General features: G+C 41.5%; 1 protein-coding gene across 1 annotated transcript in view; it reads right to left on the bottom strand.

Moving 5' to 3' along the window:
• Positions 1-14,675, bottom strand: part of KIAA1257 (KIAA1257 ortholog) — a 68,964-nt gene that overhangs the window by 43,428 nt on the left and 10,861 nt on the right. The window contains exons 4-6 of the mRNA XM_025038767.1: positions 3,865-3,996; positions 2,844-2,919; positions 1,610-1,734 (exon numbers count right to left, since the gene is read on the bottom strand). Coding sequence (XP_024894535.1) covers positions 1,610-1,734; positions 2,844-2,919; positions 3,865-3,996 — 333 coding nt within the window. The remainder of the gene's footprint in view (positions 1-1,609; positions 1,735-2,843; positions 2,920-3,864; positions 3,997-14,675) is intronic.

The following is a 14,675-nucleotide window of genomic DNA, read 5'->3' as shown; positions in this document are numbered from 1 at the left end:
CGACCACACTGGGAATCATGAATTAAGCCCTTGACTGTGCCAAGCATGGGTGATGTGGAGAAACAGGAATTCTTAGGACTGCTGTCAGGAGGGCAAAAAATAGGTACATTCTAGAGAATAAACTGACAGCATCTCTAGTAAGTGAATGAGATAAGGAGTAAATGTGCATTTCCTACATCTGGTGACCTTGCTGGCCAATGCCCTAGACTCTTCTGCATGTGCACATAAACACCTGCTCAAAGATGATAGCTATTGCCGTGCTGGTGGCAGCAGAGAATTGAAGACAACTCAAATGTTCCTCAGTGGGGGACTACATGGATGAAGGATGGTACATCCATCTAATGGGGCACTCTACCAATAGAAAGGACCACACCAATTATCTACCTCAGTATAAGGTACAGATTTTAAAACACAAGATGCAAAGGGGACTGAAACTTTATTTCCTAAAAAAGAAAAAGAACAAGAAAGAAATGAAGGAAATATAGCAAAATAATAACATCTAAATTGTGGGTACACTGTTGTTATATTTTTCTGTGTACTCATCTATCATTTCAAAATTTAAAAAATGGTTTGAAAACCTCATTAAAATGCTCAAGAAACATAAAAAAAGAGTGAGGCCGTCTAATCTGGAAAAGAGAAAATTCAGAAGGAGCTGAGAGGTATTCAGATATGAAAGTGTGGACTAATCCTTTAGGAACTTAAAAATAGGAATGAATTTTATTCAGCTATGTTTCCAATATCTACTAGAGAGCCTGACGCAGTCACTTCTCTCTGCAGCTTAAGTGTTGAACTAGAACCAGGAAAAGCAGATTAACTGAATGAGAGTTAAGGAAATGACTTGTAGTAGTTATAGTTGAATGAACAAGAAATGGCCATCCTAGGAGGCAACAAGTATACTAGATCTAGAATTGTCCCTTTCATACTAGAAACCCAACTACTTGCTGAAAAGCTGATGAGGAGATATAGGCCAAGAATGAGTAAGTAGATTTACTGGCTTCTGAGGATCTTTGCCTCTTGGCAGTCTATCACTAAGATAACATGCTTTTGTATGATCATTTCCTGCAATCTGGGATGCTATTTCCCTCATTACACCATATGAAGCAAATAGTTTCTTATCTTCCAAGGAGAATTGATATCTCCAACTCTTTTGTGCTTTCCCAACATACCACATACCTACTCCTACCATAGCATTTATCACATAGAATTTTAATTATTTGTTTGAAAGTCTCCACTAGATATTAGAGATTTCTATGTTTCCCATATTCACAACACTATGGATCAGGAGCACAAAAATATTGGAAAAGTGAGAAAGGATATGATAGAGGGGGTAGATGAATGGGATAATGTGGGTAAGTGAATGGGATGAAATGGGACTGAATGAATGGATGGATGGATGGATGGATGGATGGATGGATGGATGGATGGATGTTGGAGATGGATGGATGAGGTGAGATAGAATGGATAAGTTGAAAGTATATGTAGTATTCTTTTATTTTGAGTAATATTTGGTCAGATATCACAGAATCTCATTGAAGTATTTGGAATTTGAAATATTTCATAATTCTTCCAAGCCCAGGTATATTATAAAATTCCAAAATCCCATCCTTACTTTGAAATTTTTGCTTTTCTAATATGTTTGTTAAGCTGCTAAACGATGGTCTCTCAATTAATTCCTTCATCTCCATCATGGTTGCCCCACCCAAAGAAATAGTTGGTATTCTTGAAACGTTCCATCTAGAAAATTCACAAAGAGAAAAATAAATAAAGGTGAAAAATAAGGGACCAGATAGATCTAGGAATCTATTTATTGGACTAAATGTGAGCAGATTAAAAAATAATAATAACATTGAATTCTTCTAAACCAATGCTTCTCAAATTTCACATGCATATGCATCATCTGAGAATGTTGTTAAATAAAATGCAGATTGTGGTTCAGTAAGCCTGGGGTAGGCCTGAGATTCCACATTTCTAACAAGCTCCCCAGTAAGGCCAATATTATTGGTCTGCAGACAACACTTGTACTACCAATTCCTAACCAACTAGAAAATATGAAAAATAATATATTTTTAATAAAAGCAACTGAAAGTCTAAAATATTCAGGAATTCATTTATAGGCATTATCCACAACATATATAGGAATAAAAAATGAACTCTATTAATAATATAATAAAGGAGTTGCTGAAATAGGTGAAAAGATACACCATGATCAAGGATGGGAGAACTTCACAATGTAAAAATGTCAATTCTTTCAAAATTAATCTATAAATTCAAGGAAAAAACAATTTTTTTAATCAAGATCTTTTTTAATGACACTTTCTCTTGGTTTTCCCCCTCCCATTCCTCCAATCTACCAGCTGGACCTCCATTCTACTCCTGGTCCTGATCCAAGGAAACTCCTTCTCCAGATCCTTCTTTGGCTCCAAGAGGCTCCAAGAGCAGGAAGGGCTGTGAACTCAGTAATCTGAAGGTGTGGGTTGGCATCCGGGCTTCACCAACACCCCCAAGATTCCCAAGAATTCTTGTTTTAGAACTTTGTGAAAACCATTTAACCACTCAGTCACCTTATATAGAAAATGGAGATAGTAACACCGCTTCACAGAGTGATCATTATCGGGATTAAATAAGATAAAGTAATGCATGACAAAGTACTGTAGCTAATGTATATCACAGGTACTCATAAACACAAGCATGCCTTTCTCTGTTCCTTTAATTTCTCTTGAATTGCATGAGCTCCAACATAACTGAAGTTACTAAAAATCTACACTGACTCATGGTGGGGGTCTGTAGGCTAGGAATAAGGGGCTGTACTTCCACTCTCCAAAATAACATATGTTCATCCTTACCCAACTGTGGCAAGATCTTCTGTTCTGAGTAGCTTTTCACATTCCTCAGTATTCTTGGAAAGAGTTTCAGGCTCAGCTGGGTAAGAACATGAAATTATTTATTAGCAAATGTCTTCAAACTTCTTGTTTTATACTAGTTCACTAAGAAATGAGAGCCCTTTACACATTTTGTAATACCAGCTCCAGCAGAAGGCCTGGTATGTGTGAGCATTCAGTAAAAAGCTTTGTTAATAATAAATAAGTAAATGAGTGAGTATATAGACTAACTATGATTATTTTGACAAATGAAGGCAAGAGGAGGCCTCCAGTTCTTTATATAATACCCCAGAAAGAAAAAATAAATAAAAGAAGAAAAGCCTATTATTTAGTCAGTCGTCCACTTCAGAATAGTTTACATTAGAAAATACTGAAAACACTCCCAGATTCCTAAATTCCCACCTATAGGGAATGATTAAGCAAATTACAACATTATCAGCAAATGAAGTATTATTTAGTTACCACAAATGAAGTTTATGGAAAGTTTTGAAGGAAATAGGAAAGTGCATGTAATGACATATTAATATCAGAATACAGAATTATATAACCAGGATAACTTCATCTATGTAAAAAAAAAAAAAAACTTAGATAAAATAAAAAAGGAATTTGCCATAATATGATAACCAAAATAATATAATGCTTGTTCCTGATGGTGGAATTATAGATTATTTCTCTGCTTATTTTAAATTCTACATTCACAGAATTTTCTAAAAAAAAACACATATATAAGTTCTATGGTTAGAAAAGTATTTTTTTTGTAAGCCACAGAATTGATAAAAATTAAACAAAGAAAAATAATCAACAATAAAAAGTAAGTTGTGCAAAGAGAGCAGTGCTTGCTTTGGCAGGGTGAACCAGAACCAGCAAAAGCAGCTGATACACATGAAGGAAATCAGTGCACACACACTAGACCAGTATTACCAATCAATCACTTTCTCTGCCATAGTTTACACTCAGTTTATCCACAAAGGCCATCTCCACTCACCGTCCAAAGACTTTAAGTATTTTTCTGCTTTTTCTGGTTTTCCTGCTGCATACTCCTCATCCCACTCCTCTTTGATGTGAATGCCCTTTTCAGACAATCTTCTCTGATTTAAAACCAAACGTCTCACTTCCTCTAGAATGCAAGGAAAAAAGAATCATTGACTCAATCAACCAGAAATACTTATTGAATACCTACTATGTGACAATCACTTTCCTGGTGTTGGAGATGGAGCAATGGATAAGGTAGGCAAGGCCCCTGACCTCCTTGAGTTGCTCGTTGCCTAAGGGTCTGCTGCTTCGAAATACCAGGAAACACAAACCTCAACTGGCAATGGCTTCTTCTAAGTAAGACCATTAATTACTTGATTTATGTTGTTCCATTTAATCATTACACTTCACTTTAAGGAAGGCATTACCATTTCCTCCATTTCATAGATGAGGAATCTGACACTGAAGTAACTTATTTTGTGGTCAGAGAGCTGGCTTTAGCAAAGTCAGGACCACATCCGGAGCTCCTTTCCTCAGCTATGGAGATGATTCCTCACGTCTTTCACTTCTATCAATATGGAGCTTTGCATGCACATGGCAGCAACAAATGTGAAATAATGAACAGAGGAAGTAAGTGAATGAATGAAGATAATGGAAGCTATGAGAAAGACATGAGGAAAAGAAGTGAAATTGCATTCAATGTTGAAGGATAGATAAAAATTTTGGAGAAAGAAATAAAACTAAGAGCCCCTATGTATGGCCAAATGCAGGCCCTACAATGAGGAAAAGTCTTGTGTCTTCAGGGACCAGGTATGAAGGTAGGAGTAGCAATGAGAAAAGAGCCTTGGGGAACAAATTATAGGATGCCTTTAAGGTTGGACTCAGAAGTCAGACTTGGTTCCTGAAGGTACTGAGCAGCCATGACATGTTGCAGAGCAATGAAGTGCCAGGGTAAGGGGTGACATAGAAAGGTCACAGAAAGGAAAAACCTGAGTGTAGAGAGAAGAGCCAGCTAAGAGAGAGAGAGCTCCAAAAAATCACACACAGACAGGGTGAGTGGGATAGTCAAAAGTTGAGTCAATTATGACTTGGCAGGGGTTCTTCAAGAATAATGTCTTTTTTATCCAATACTGAGAAACCAAGAAGATGAGCAGATTTAATAAAGGAGAAATGCTAACTCTTGACTGGGATGTTTCATTCAATACCAGCAGGCTGAAATCTAACAAATTTAGGCACGTGACCTATAGTGAATCCAAAAAAATTTCCTATCCCCTTTGTAACATGAAACAAACCTCTTATGGTCTTTCTGCACTCCCAAGAAGACAAGAGTTTCAAAAGATATATTTTTAAGTGGAAAAAAAAAAGGCAGGACTTAAAACAACATGTACACTAGGTCTGTTTTTGTTAAAATTTTGTACCCATATATAAAATGACAGAGAAATGTTAGTAATGACTAGCTCTGGTCAGACATCATGTGATTTTATTTTTTTCTTCTTTTTTGCTAGTCTATTTCTAAATGTTTTACAAAGTGAGCATACACTGATTTTTCTGATAGAAAAAAAAAATTAACCTAAGAGGCAGTGATGCCAGTCTTGAGATAGGGTTTGAGGAAGAGCAGGTGCTGTCATTTCAAGAACACTCAGTAAAAAGCCCGTGGGCCTTCCCTATAGGGCCAAGAACACCCTTCCTTCCTTCCTTTCTGGCTAGCTGATTCAATTTACCCTTCCAATCTTGGCTCCCATGGCCTCTTCTCTAGGAAGCCTTCCTGATACACTTACCCCAGTACCCCTTCTCCAATATAAGCCCACTGAGGGGCAGATGTTTACCAGAAATTTTGGCTCAGCAGTTCTGGGACAGGCCCTTGAATTTGTATTTAGGTGGCACTTCGAGTGCATATAATGCAGGTGGTGTAGAGCCTACAATCTGAGGACATGGATCTTCCCTTTGGTCAAAGTGAGAAAAGTTACCTCAAATCCCATTTTCTCCCTCAAGAATTATACAATTAGTAGTTTGGATATAAACCAGTGATTCTCAGCAAGGGGTAAGTTTGCCCCTTCCTTCCAGGGGACAATGTCTGAAATTTTGATTATCACAACTGGGAGGCTACCGTTGGTAGTTAGTGGAGTAGAGATTAGGTATGCCGCTAAACATCCTACAGGGCCCAGGACATTCCCACAAGAAATTATCTGACCCAAAATGCCAATAGTGCTGAGGATAAGAACTCCTGGATATAAATGAAAGATTAAAAATCAGAAGCCCTAAGCACCCAGTGTCAGAAAGAATCCTTGAGAAGTCAGTCTGGAAATCTAGAGAAAGCAGAGATTTTCCAGTCATAAAAAACTGGGTTCTGATTCTGGCACTGTAATTTGCTTCAAGCAAGTGATTGACTCACTATGCTTACTATAAAAAGGGAATAACTGTACTTATCTGGAAGCCTCTAACAACAGAAATAATAGTACCACACTCCAAGGATTTTTAGATTCACATTGCTTTTACCTTTTAACATCTCTAAAACCTGGGATACATCTTTACAATTAATGCCATAGCATAGTTTAATTGACAGGGTTTTATTATTGTTTTCAAATTCTCTATAGAAAATGCACATCTTTTTTATTGCTTGTGCCTGGGGAGACCACTCCCACTTCCCTGCCTCCAGGCATCTGACTAGAAGAAGTAGATACAAGCTTAAGATCATCACCTAGTTCAAGATGAAGACAAAATTGAATTCAGTTATCTGACTTCAAGGCCTGAGTCTTCCTACTTCTTCCAGCATTCTCCTTCAAGGGCAATTCAAAAGGTGACTTTCTGGAGTTGATATAATATTGACACAAGTAAGAGTTTAGAGTGTCTATGTAAAAATATTAACATGGGGTCATGGTGGTGGGATTTTTAAAAACATTTTCTGGGGGTGGGTGCCCATGTTGGCATTGCCTAGGGACAGGTCTTGAAAGGTTACAGAAGTGGAGGTGTGGCAGCCTGACCCTTCCTGGCCATTTCCTGTTCCGAGGAGTTCATTCCTGACTGCCCTCCCCCCACCTCGAGGACTCTTTGGCTAACATCAGTTTTTTCAGAGCTTGCCAACCAATTAACATTCTTCCTTATATCTGTAGCTGTGTAGGAATGAGAAGACTGTATAAAACTGCTGTTATGTTACAATCAGGGCTCAGCCTTTGGATAAGAATCCGCCGAGCTGGTGCCAGCATCAATAAATGCTGCTTCCTGCTTATAGCCTTGGTGTCCCGTCTCCCTGTTTAAGAATCCTGCAATATTTCTGGGGGCTCATCAGGGATGCAGAGACGACAATTTTTTGCCTCCCTTGTCTTTGGAGTCTGGCCCCCAGGACGCTGGGAGAAGCAAACTTCACCTGGCATGCCAGCAGACCTATTGTCTGTGGGGGAGGATGACTCTTCCAGTGGACTGGGGTGTTGGCTCTGAGAGCAAAAAGAACCTGGAGAGGTGTGGGAACCAGCCAAGGAGCACCACCCCACTGAATTGGTAAGAACCTGGGTCTCAGGAACAGCCTGTCCTCTATAGGACAGAAGGGGAGTCTGATCAACTCCAAAGATCATTCAAGTACTCTATATTTGTTAGAAGAAACAGTGAGCTCTCAGGTACATAGGGTGGAGTGCATTTGGTGTGTGATTGTATGTGATTGAGATGTGGCCTTTTCATGAAGTGAGACTTGAGCCCCTATCTACGGTTCTATGGTGAACCTCATAGGGCTTACGGTGCTGTCATTGGATCTCTGTGAGGAATTTATTCCAGTGATCCAAGTTGGGGGTTGATACCGGCCAATTGCTAAGAGGTGCTTGAAAGATCACCGTGAGAGGAGCAGCTGGAGATGGGCGAAGCAAATCTCTGAGTACATGTGTGTCACCGACCACAGGTGGAAGGATGGGTGGATAATAGAGTAAACAGAAATCTTTAGGTTGTATGCATAAGAATTTTAAAAAGAGTTATTCAGGAGATTAAGTAAACTCACCCCACAGAAACTCCTCACCTTTTGTGAGATCAACTGACCCTCTTTTGGTACTGGGTGGCCAGCAGAGGGAACTCTTGATAAGGAAGTCATTGCAAAGGTCTCTCAAGTAATTACTGGTCAACCTGGCCACCCAGACCAATTCCCTTATATAGATTCTTGGGAGGCAATAGTTCGCACCCAACTACTTTGGTTGAGAGTCTGCCTAGAGGAGAATTATAGGGCCCTCCTAGCCTGGGCCTTGGCACCCCCACAAGGCCAGTTAAAAGAAAAGAAGCCTCTGTTGTAAGCATTAGGCTAGAATGGGCTCCATTCTGCTAGGCTCCCAGGAGCGTATGGCCAAAAGATAGTCGGAGGCCAACCTATTGACTTCATGGCTGACACTGGAGCTGAACACTCAGTAGTAAGTCATCCTGTGGGCCCCCTTTCTCAAAGACAAGCTACCATTATGGGAGCAACTGGAGGACGAGTCTGTTGTCCCCTCCTGCATCCCTGCCGGTGCAGGAAGTTGTCCACGAATTTCTATATCTGCCCGACTGCCCTGTGGCACTTAAGCGGTGAGATCTTTTAGGAAAACTCCAGGCTCAAGCAGCCATAACCTTGGGGAGGCCAAAAGCATGGATCATGTCGCTCATGGTTCCCCAAGGAGAAGAGTGGCGCCTCTATAGTTTCATAGAACGGTCCCAACAAAGACCCAAGTTCCCCTTCAAAGTGCGCAGAGTGTGGGCTGAAGACAATCCTCCAGGGCTGGCCAGACACATTCCTCCAGTAGTGGTAGAATTAAAACCAGGAGCTGAGCCAGCCCACCAAAAACAGAATTACATCCCCCATAAGGTACAAGTGAGGATCTAAAAACATTTAGAGAGACTTCTGAAGTATAGAATTCTTTGTCCCTGCCAATTATCCTGGAATACACCTCTCCTGTTTGTTCAGAAGCCAGGGACCAATTAATACTAGCAGTCAATCAAGCAACTGTCACTCTGCACCTTGTTGTCCCCAACTCATATACCCTTCTAGGCCTTGCTCAGGCAGCCTATTTCACCTGTCTGGACCTCAAGGATGCCTTCTTCTGTATATGCCTGGTTCCTCACAGTCAACCGATGTTTGCCTTCCAATGAGAAAGTCCTAAAAGCAGAGACAAGGGCCAGTTGACATGGACGCAACTGCCTCAGGGGTTCAAAAACTCCCCAACCATCTTTGGGGCAGCTCTAGCCTTGGATTTAAAGGCCTTCCTGGAAAACCAACACAGCTGTACATTACTCCAGTATGGAGATGACCTCCTCTTAGCAGGAAAGACCTATGAGGAATGCATGGAAGGAACACATCTACTCCTCAATCTCCTCTGGGAAATTGGTTATAAGGTCTCTAAAAGGAAGGCTCAAATCTGCCAAGAAAGAGTCAAATACCTTGGCTTCTACTTGTTCCAGGGACAACACCAACTCAGCCCAGAAAGGAAACATGGTCTGCTCAATTTCCGTCCCTACCACCTGATGACAAGTCCACAAATCCTTGGAGCAGCTGGCTTCTGCAGAATCTAGATACCTAATATCTCCATCCTGGCCAAACCTCTCTAAGAAGCCACAAAGAGTGGAGAACAGGTGGCCCTGCTCTGGGAATCTACACAACAGAAGGCCTTTGAAGAAATCAAATGGGCACTCACTAATGCCCCTGGACTAGGACTCCCAGACTTAACCAAATCTTTCTTTCTGTACATACATGAGTGCATGGGTGTTGCAATAGGGGTCTTAATTCAACTGCTAGGATCTTGGCACCATCTCGTGGCTAATATCTCCAAACAGCTTGACTCTGTTGCCCAGGGCTGGCCACCCTGCTTGTGTGTACTTGCAGCCATGGCCTTCCTTGTGTCAGAGGCTGGCAAACTGACTACGGGGCAAGAATTGACAGTAATAACATTCAGTAATAACATCTCTGGAGTACAAGAGATAATATTGGCTAACTAATGCCTGGATGGTCAGATATCAAGAAATGCTGTGTGAGAATCCACACGTCTGCCAAAAGTAGTATGAACCTTGAACCCAGCCACCTTGCTACTTGTTGGGCTCAGCCAGCCGGACCATGATTGCATTGAAGTCATGGATGAAGTGTTTTCCAGCTGACCTGACTTGACAGACCAGCCCCTCAGGGACCCTGATATTGACTATTACACTGATGGTGGCAGCTTTGTGAGGGGAGGAGATCACCTTGCAGGATATGTTGTGTTGACCCTACATTCCACCATTGAGGCAAAACTTCTGCCTAGGGGAACCTCAGCGCAGAAGGCAGAGCTCATTGCCTTGACCCACGCCCTTCAGCTGGCAGCAGGATGGTGTGCTAACATATATACTGACTCTAAGCATGCCTTCGCCACCCTCCATGTACATGGAGCCTTGTACAAAGAGAAGAGTCTAATCAATCAGGGGAAAAAACACAAAATATGAAAAGGAAATTCTAGAACTCTTAGATGCTATGTGGGCCCCCAAGGAAGTAGCAGTCATGCACTGCAGAGGACATCAAAAAGGAGATACTATAATGGCCCAGGGCAACCACAGGACAGACCATGTTGCCAAACTGGCAGCGGCCAAGGAAATGGCCATCCCTACAGCTCTAACTGCTTCCCTGTTTCCCAGTCCCTTAGCCGAATGGGACCCCAAGTACTTGCCTCAAGAAGAAGCCTGGTTTAAGACTGAAGAGGGAAGCCTCCTTCCCGGTGTACGGTGGAAGTTCAAGGACAGGCAAATTGCAGTCCCTGGGATCCTAGCCCCAGCTTTTGTCAAGCAATGTGTCACCAAAGAACTCACCTTGGTTGCACTGCCCTAGAAACCACTGTGGGCTGGTACTTTTACATCCTCCAGCTTTCTAGCATCTCCTTAACAGTATGTGAATGGTGTGAAGTCTGTGCCCACAATAATCTCAGGCAAGGGCTATGTGTCCCACCAGGGGTCCAAAGTGTTGGTGGCACCCCCTTTGAGGAACTCGAAGTAGACTTCACTGAAATATCTTGATCATGGGGCCTCAAGTATCTTTTAGTCTTTGTATGCACCTATTCCAAAAGCTGACCAATCCATGTGCAGCAGAAGCCTGAGAACGATGTCTCATCAGGATGGCACCCCTAAAGACTCTTTTCCTTCTTCTTCTACTCTGTCACATATGTGGTGCCAGTCTCCTCATTTCTTCTTCCCCTTGTACCCATTGCATGCAAAGGTACAGGATAGGGTCCAACATTGCCACTGGCTTCACTTCCATAATTGGCCTACCTAAAGGGTGTGCCCTAAATGCCACACTCTGCACTCATTGAGGATTCCAATATTGGATGGGGTACATAAAGGTTAAATCTGAGAGCTGCCAATCCTGCCAAGAGCCTGAAAAATTAGGGAAAACTTGGGCATGTTTCCTTAAGTGGAGGAAAGGTCCATAACCATGCAGAGGGCCCAGCAGTCAGAGAAATTGTCCAATGGCTGCATAATCCAACCTCATCTAAGCCTATACTGTTTCCTAGGACCCAAAGCCCACAAATGTATGATCAGCTAAAGGCCACCGTGGGCTAAAACCTACGGAAGTACCTCTTTGTTGACCTAGCTGAGAAGATAGCCCATGAATTTAGTGTCATTAAATGCTGGGTTTGTGGAGGAGTACTCATGAGTGAGTATTGGCCTAGGAAAGGAACTAGCATAGATGCCTTTTACCTCCTCCAGTGGAACCACACAGTGGCTCACCACGAAGAGGGTTGACCCCAGAGCTGGGTCTTTTCCTCAGAAGTAGTAGGGGAAGAATGTCTTGGCTGGATGAGTCCAGGTACACTCAGTGGGTTTGAGAAAATCCATGTAAAAGAATGCTATTTTTAAATCACACAGACATAAACTGGTGGCCCAAGTCTCCTTCCTGGTATTGGGCCAATAAAACAGCAGCAAAAGTCCTCATACTATAGAGGTACCAGCCTCTAAAACAAAAGTTAGAAAAAGGAGATGATGCTCTCTGACCCAGTCCTGGGTCCAAGCACCAAAGTGGGGAATGTGGATACCTGACCCTGCCTGGCCATTTCCTGCTCAAACGAGTTCGTCCCTGACTGCCCATCCCCCACCTCGAGGACTCTTTGGCTAACATCAGGTTTTTCAGAGCTTGCCAACCAATTAATGTTCTTCCTTATATCTGTAGCTGTATAGGAATGACGAGACTGTAAAAAACTGCCTGTTATGTTACAATCAGGGCTCAGCCTTTGGATAAGAATCAGCTGAGCTGGTGCCAGCATCAATAAATGCTGCTTCCTGCTTATTGCCTTGGTGTCCTGTCTCCGTTTAAGAATCCTGCAACAGAGGTGGTACCTAATGCACACAGGCATGAAATGGCACTTCCTAATACCTGAGTGCATCCTGGTGGGATGACTTACCACTGATGCACAAACAAACATGAGAACTTAAATGAAGGAAATGAGGAGACACTGGTGTTTATCCTGTTACTGGTGAGAAAATACAAGCCTTTAGAAATATTTCAAATAAAACACAAGAAGACTTTGTGGAAACATGGCAGGGTGAGAGATGTCCCCAGATCTCTTCCCTTGAAACAACAATAAGTGGAACATCTAAAACTCAACATAAAACACCCAAACTGCACACCAGCATGTCTGAGTGTGGGATCTGCACATAAGAGCTACCATAGGAAAGAACCCCGAGTGTTGGGTGGTGGAATGAGAGAAATAAAGAAGCTGCCTCTTGCAGTCTCAGAGCTCCCTGCAGAAGGAGGGGGAAGGGGGAAGGAGCAGTCAGTTCCTGCAGCTAATCCCCTGAACAGTCCTGCATGGGAAAGCTGTGAGCTCCCCATGGCTGCCGGGCCCAGTCATCAGGGCAGGGAGCAGAAAAGCAGCACTGGACCGTAGAGGAACAACAGTTGATTTTTGCTGGCTATGGTTGCAAAACTGAGGCTGAGCCACAGCACCCATCCCCTAACCCAGGGGGCCCCTTCCCCATACCTTCCCAGACCGATTGATCACTGCAGAGTACCAGGAGAATCTGAGCAAATGCTGCCGAGACTGTCGGTGACACTGACAGGGACAGAAACTGAGGGTAGCGAGTGTGAGGGTAGCAAGAACATTTAAAAAGCATTATTACTTTATATAAAGCAGGGATCCAAGAGGCTTAGACGCCACCTACTGGAAACCAAAAGAAAAGCACCTTCTTTGCAGCACGCTAAAGAGAGACCTTTAGATAGTAAATCTTCTTTCTGGAAAAACAACAGAATACACTTCCATTAATGCCCAGGTGCAGAAATAATCCATTAAACGCCATGAGCAACCGAGGTGACAAGGCATCTCAGAAAGAAAGAGAAAAATCTCCAGAAAATAAGCTTAAAGACAGAAATATACCACTTAAATGAAAGAGAATTCAGATGGTACTTCTGAAAAAACTCATTGAATTTCAAAACGAGTCATATCAACAATTTCAGAAATTGCAAAAACAAATAGATAAGCAGAGCAAGGAGATTGAAACCCTCAAAAAGAACCAAATAGAAATTCAGGAGATGAAGAACACACTGCAAGAATTGAAAAATAAAATAGCGAGCTTGGGAAATAGAGTAGACAAAATGGAGGAAAGGATCAGTGATATCCAAGACAGAAATCTAGAAATAAATCAGAAGGAAGAAGAGAGAAACTGAAGAATGAAAAATAATGAAGGAGAAATTCAAGAACTAGCTGATACCATCAGAAGAGGAAACATAAGAATAATGGGCATTATTGAAGGCGAGGAAAAGGAGCATGGACTAGAAATCATTTTCAGACAAATAGTTGATAAGAATTTCCCAAATCTAAGGAATGAGCTGGAGCTTGGAATTCAAAAAGACAACAGAACACCCAATTATCTCAATCCTAAAAGGCCTTTACCAAGACACATTGTATTAAAGTTATCAAAAATCAACGATAAAGACAGAATTCTCAGGACAGCTAGGGAGAAGAAAATAGTAACTTATAAAGGAAAACCCATTAGATTATCATCAAACTTCTCAGAGCAAACCTTATAAGCCAGAAAGGAATGGAATCAAATATTTAAACTATTCAGTGAAAGGAACTACCAGCCTAGAATAACATATCCAGCTAAGCTCTCCTTTAGATATGAAGAAGAAATTAAGACCTTTCCAGACATACAAAAGTTGAAAGAATTCTCCACTACGAGGCCTGCATTACAAGAAATACTGAAAGGAGTCAGCTCACCTAAAACAAAATGACAAAAAACAAACAAACAAACAAATAAACCATAATTAGAAGTAAAGTACTATCAGGCAAATAGAAACTGAGGAGTACAATCCTTACTAAGAACAGGGCATTATAAGCTTAAATAATAAGAAGACAATTGCTATAGCAAGATAGTAATGAACATTCAACATACATACAGACAAATTCAGACAACAATGACTAAAAAGGGGAGCATTCAAAGATCCAAACTCACAATTGGGAATGGGGATAAGGCACAGCAGAAGAAAATGGATGAATATATATATCCTTTACATATTCGTAATGATAACCACATGCCAAAGATTCAGAACTTAAGTATACAACATAAAACAAAAAGAACCAGAGGAAAAACCCACAAAAGCCAACCAAAATAAAGAAAACAGAAAGACAAGGACAAGGAAGCAATGGAAACACCAAGCTACCAGAGAGCAAAAGATAAAATGGCTATAAGACCTCTTATTTCAATAATCACCCTAAATGTAAATGGACTGAACTCACCAATAAAAAGGCATGGAGTTGCAGAATGGTTCAAAAAACAAAACCCAACCATATGCTGCCTCCAAGAGACACATCTCAGCTCCAAAGACAAATATAGACTCAAAGTGAAAGGGTGGAAAATGATATT

The sequence above is a fragment of the Pteropus alecto genome, unplaced genomic scaffold (assembly GCF_000325575.1).
Source record: "Pteropus alecto unplaced genomic scaffold, ASM32557v1 scaffold86, whole genome shotgun sequence".
NCBI lineage: Eukaryota > Metazoa > Chordata > Mammalia > Chiroptera > Pteropodidae > Pteropus > Pteropus alecto.
Note: the sequence above shows the minus strand (reverse complement) of the source record. Positions and strands in the feature narration are given on the sequence as shown.